The sequence below is a fragment of the Eupeodes corollae genome, chromosome 1 (assembly GCF_945859685.1).
Source record: "Eupeodes corollae chromosome 1, idEupCoro1.1, whole genome shotgun sequence".
NCBI lineage: Eukaryota > Metazoa > Arthropoda > Insecta > Diptera > Syrphidae > Eupeodes > Eupeodes corollae.
In genome coordinates, this window is record NC_079147.1 from 230,910,266 (window position 1) to 230,915,219 (window position 4,954).

The 4,954-nt window shown below is 34.7% G+C and overlaps 1 protein-coding gene across 1 annotated transcript; it reads left to right on the forward strand.

Moving 5' to 3' along the window:
• The first annotated feature begins 1,070 nt into the window (after positions 1-1,070).
• LOC129942478 (alpha-amylase 2-like) lies at positions 1,071-4,140 on the forward strand. The gene is made up of 4 exons (XM_056051454.1): positions 1,071-1,328; positions 1,387-1,935; positions 2,734-2,843; positions 2,902-4,140. Exons 1-4 carry the CDS (start codon positions 1,116-1,118, stop codon positions 3,659-3,661), a joined length of 1,632 nt encoding a protein of 543 aa, XP_055907429.1. The 5' UTR covers positions 1,071-1,115; the 3' UTR covers positions 3,662-4,140.
• Positions 4,141-4,954: the final 814 nt, after the last annotated feature.

Here is a 4,954-nt window from a genome sequence, read left to right on the forward strand (position 1 = left end):
TTTGAAGTTGCTGGGTTTTTTCCAAGATCTGCCGTTGTGTGAATATTTGGTCAATAGTGGACTTTTCTGTTCTGAAGCCACACTGATAAGGACCTATTAGGTTGTTAACGAACGGCTTCAGACGTTCACATAATACGGCATAATACATAGCTATCCTTAGCCGAATTCTGTTCGTCATCGCCGCTATATAATTTGGAGAAGTGGTCTTTCCATATTCTCAACATAGACTGTTTAAATGGTTGCTACAAGAATATTTTCAGTAATGACCAAACTCATAAAATAAAAAAATTAGTTTGGGCAAAAGTCCGTTGAGAACTAGAGCCTAGTGACTTACAATTCTCAACCATTCCTGTGCGCGAGTACTGTTGTCAAAGATGGAGGGGACCTACGAATCCAAACGGCTAATTTGTGAAAGCACTTTTCACGACAAGAATTACTATCTTTAGATGCCACAGTCAGGCAGTGACTGTCAAATAATAGACAAATAAGTTGCAATAAAATAATATCGGCATGGAAGCTATCCTCTCTTACCGCTTTTTGGATCAAACTGCACACGGTGCTCAAACTTTATTAAATTCGGTTAAGTGGTTTAGGAGTCCATTGCGTACACACTTCGTGACATGTAATTTACGTATATTTGGAAGAAGAATATAAATAAAACGGTTTGTTTTTATTTTCGGTCTTAAAAAATGAAAATAAAACTTTTAACGTGAATCTGCTTAAAACCTTAATTTTCAATTTTGACCTAAATCAACACAATCATGAAAGGATGAGGACACACAGAAAGACAGACAGTGAAATCATCCCACAAAGAAGAACCACAATATAAAACCAAAGTCCAGCTTTAACGTGCAAACTCTGTCATCATTTCATTAGCCCATGAAATCATGTAGCTACCTAACCTACATCTACTTATTTTTAACTTCATTGTAAAAACTCTGCACATTTACAGAGCGATTAAAATGTGATGGATCTACCTTTATTGTGGTTGCGTGTTGAATCTGCACAACACGCGACAGACCGTCAAATTACAAAAAGGCGTTCGGCAAAACATTTCATAAAGTGTTTCATATTTCCATTTACAGTTTGACCTCAGCTACAATCGTTACATAAAAATGACTTTATTTTCAACTACATTGTTGTTTGTGGTTATTATAGCTGACTTTAGATCTTCTATTGCACAATTGGAAGGTTTTGACCAAAGGTATCATGACCCACATTTTATGGATGGAAGGACAATAATTGTTCAAATGTTTGAATGGAAATTCAATGATATTGCAAAGGAATGCAAGGATGTATTGGGTCCAGGTGGATTTGGTGGCGTCCAGGTGAGTTGCTGATGCAATTCTATCGTCATAAATATATAATATTGATTTTTGGCTTGAGGTTTCTCCCGTGTCCGAAAATTCCATTAGACGGGATTTCAATCGACCCTGGTGGGAACGCTACAATCCTATTTCCTATGAAATAATAACACGATCAGGCAATGAAGACGATTTCAGGGATATGGTAGCCACATGTAATGCTGTAGGTGTCCGAACCTATGTGGATGTTGTGATGAATCACATGGCTGCACCAATACCATTTGGAAATTTCAACCACGAAGAGGACTTTGACAATGACATGGAAAGTTCGGAATTATTGGTTACCGATGATGTCCTTGAAGGCACTGGAGGAAATATAGCAAACGCTAGTTCTCGAGATTATCCAGGAGTTCCCTATACTTCGACAGACTTTCATTCTAAATGTTCCATCAATGATCCCTCAGATGGGCAGCTGATTAGGAATTGCGAAATATTGCAACTTCCTGATTTAGATCATTTTCAAGTTTCAGTTACTCAAAAGCTGGTTGATTTCTTTAATAAGCTGATAAAATTCGGTGTGGCAGGATTTCGAATTGACTCAGCTAAATACATATGGCCAGTGGACATTAAGGTAAAATTGCTATAGAGTGGTTCTTGGACAGGTTGATTGGATAAAATTTAAAGTGAATAGATAAGGAGAAACACATGTTCAATAATAAGTTTGATATTTCTCTTTCTTCAATTATTATTAACGAAAGAAAAAGCATCTCCTCAAAATATTGATAATTTTCTGTAAATCATGATTTTCAAGAACACAACATTAACAGGTCAAAAAGTTAGCAGCTAGATAATTTGCTGTTAATTACCTACTTGTGACAATTTTAATTTTGGCATTCAATATTCTATATTTAAGGTTTTCTAACTTGATTTGAACTTAGCAAAGCAACGCTTCTCCCCAAAAGCGAATTTGAAAGTCTTTGGTTAAAAGCTTTTAAGTTTGCCCTTAACTAGCTTGCTGTGAAACTTCGAATTTATTCAGCAATGTTTTCAACACTTTTTGTCGCAGTTTCGCAAACGGGTTTAAAGTTCTTTTTGGCTGGATAATTAGCTTTGTAGTAACAATTTCGAATACATCGTGCAATGTTTCATGTCAACTTAGCAGAACACTTTTCAAAAACCGTATTTGAATATTGGAAGTCTTAACTTTAACAACGAACTGGCTAATAATTTCCTATTAATTGACACTGAAATAGTTGCAACAATTTACAATTTAAACACAAAGGCATCTTAGCAACACGAGGGCTTAAGTTCCTACTTTGAATAACTATTAGCTGTCAGTTAGTTCTGAATTAGCTTTTAGTCTTCTTCATTGACAAATAATTAATTTAACTTTCTTCCATTTGTCTTGTTTTTAATTCAATTTGTTTAGAAAATATTTGGAAAACTAAATAACTTAAATACTGACTTTGATTTTCCGGAAGAGGCGCGTCCATTTTGTTTAATAGAAATCATTGATACCAACCGTCAAGCTGTATCAAAGTAAATGTGAACTTAACAATATTTTAATAATAACTCTAATTAATGGTACTTTACACAGAACTGAATACTCAGGGTACGGTGTTGTGACCGAGACTCAGCATGCAATTCAAATAAGAGACCATTTCAATGGTTTACAGCCTTTGAATAGGCTTTTAAATTGGGGACCAGCCATGGGATTTTTGATGCCTCCAGATGCATTAGTCTTTGTAGACACCCATTACACTCAACGGGGCCATGGACTTGGCGGTAATATCGAACCGGAATCTATTTTGAACTTTGAAAGACCGAAAAAATACATCATGGCTGTAGCGTTCATGCTCGCTCATCCGTATGGTATTAAACGGATTATGAGTTCGTATCGATTCGAAAATCCTGACCAAGGACCACCATCCGATGAAAATGAAGCAATATTATCACCGGAGTTCAATAAGGACGACGGACAGTGCGTCAAAGAATCAGGATGGGTGTGTGAGCATCGCTGGAATGCAATCGCAAATATGGTCGAATTTGCAAACTTTGTCGCGGGTGAGGGTATCAATAGCTTTCAGAATGCTGGACCGAATCATGTTGCATTTTGTCGTGGAATCAAAGGGTTTTTGGCACTGAACAACGACCCGGAGACTGATTTCCAAAGAAGAATGTATGCCTGCGTGAAACCAGGAGAGTATTGTGATGTCATAAGTGGCAGCTTAGTAGATGGCAATTGTACAGGCAGACAAGTAACTGTGGACGAGAGCAGATATGCAATGGTTAGCTTGGCAGCTGATGATGTCGAATACGGTGTGTTGGCCATTTACGAAGGTTCCAAACTTGAGTGAAAATCATGTTTTATACAATCAAAAAAAGAAATTTTAATTAATTAATTAATCAAAGTGTCTATGAACCCAACATCAACATACATAATAATGAATTTCTTAGGTCTTTATCGATGTTTCACGAAGTTCACGAAGAAAACATTCTTTTACACACCTTTTGACCCAATTTAGCTTCTTTGAATAACAAATTTGTTTGGTTATCTCAAATTAAAATCACACTTCTGGGCCGTTGGGGCTTGGACTTTTTTTCCGAGGGACTATCAAAAAAGAATTAATTTCCCTGTTCAATGAATGAGACAAAACTGAAGCATAATCAATATGACGGTGACAAGGACGACGACGAACGACGCTGCCGGTGTTGGCTTTCATTGGTTGTGTTAAAATAATATTAATTGTTTCCGATTTCTGTTTTTTTTTGTTAATGCTATGAATAAAAAGAATATTTTTCCTCTATCAGAATAAAAAGAAACAACAGCAATAAATCACTGTGGTTGGCTTTCACTGTCCATAGAAACAAAAAATTAGTTTTGGCTTGAAATGTAAATTTTAACGTGACTTAAAAGATAAGCAGAAGAGTAAGAAAAAAAATCAATTCTAGTACACAAATTTTCAAGTTTTAGAAATGGTATTAATTTTTTGTATTTATTTTAAATGCAAAAACAAGGAACTTTGGGAATATTCTTAACATGTTTTTCAAAATACAGGCAATTATTCTCTAAGGTTTTAAGAAAGAAAAACCATATGACCTTAAAAACAAATTGTATACTACGTTTTTTGAGGTTTGGTAAAGCTTAAAAAATATATAATTGACTAATATAATAAAAAATAAAAATTTAAGCTCAATACTTATAAAAATAAGTTAATTTGTTTTCCCACTTAAATATTTTAAGAAAGACGACAGTGGTTTTGTTCAGGTTAGATCCAAAAAATTGGTGAATTTAAAATATACTCGTAAGTAGAACTGATAGTTCCTTTTTTTAGAAATATTATTACCTAAACTATATTTTACAAAAATTTTGGTCAAAAACATATTTTTTGACTACCAAATATCGCTTTTAAAAAAATACCCAATTGACAATGTAGAGCACTACATAATTAGTTTAAAGTATTGAACAGCTTAGCGCAAAATCGCCCTTTCCTGTTTCTAAAAAAAGATGTTTATGACGTCCACTACCACTAGCTTTTCATATTCGTTTTCATAATTCTGTCGCTCTTCTTCGGATGTGGAACTGCTACGGCAAAATATGATAAGCTCATCGAAATCAATGTGAAGTAAAAATCCGTATGGAATTTAAT

Coding starts and splice junctions, on each gene's coding strand:
- LOC129942478 (XM_056051454.1), top strand. CDS start 1,116: ATGACTTTATTTTCAACTACATTGTTGTTTGTGGTTATTATAGCTGAC. Junction 1,329..1,386: donor GTGGATTTGGTGGCGTCCAG/GTGAGTTGCTGA, acceptor TTTTGGCTTGAG/GTTTCTCCCGTGTCCGAAAA. Junction 1,936..2,733: donor TATGGCCAGTGGACATTAAG/GTAAAATTGCTA, acceptor CAATTTGTTTAG/AAAATATTTGGAAAACTAAA.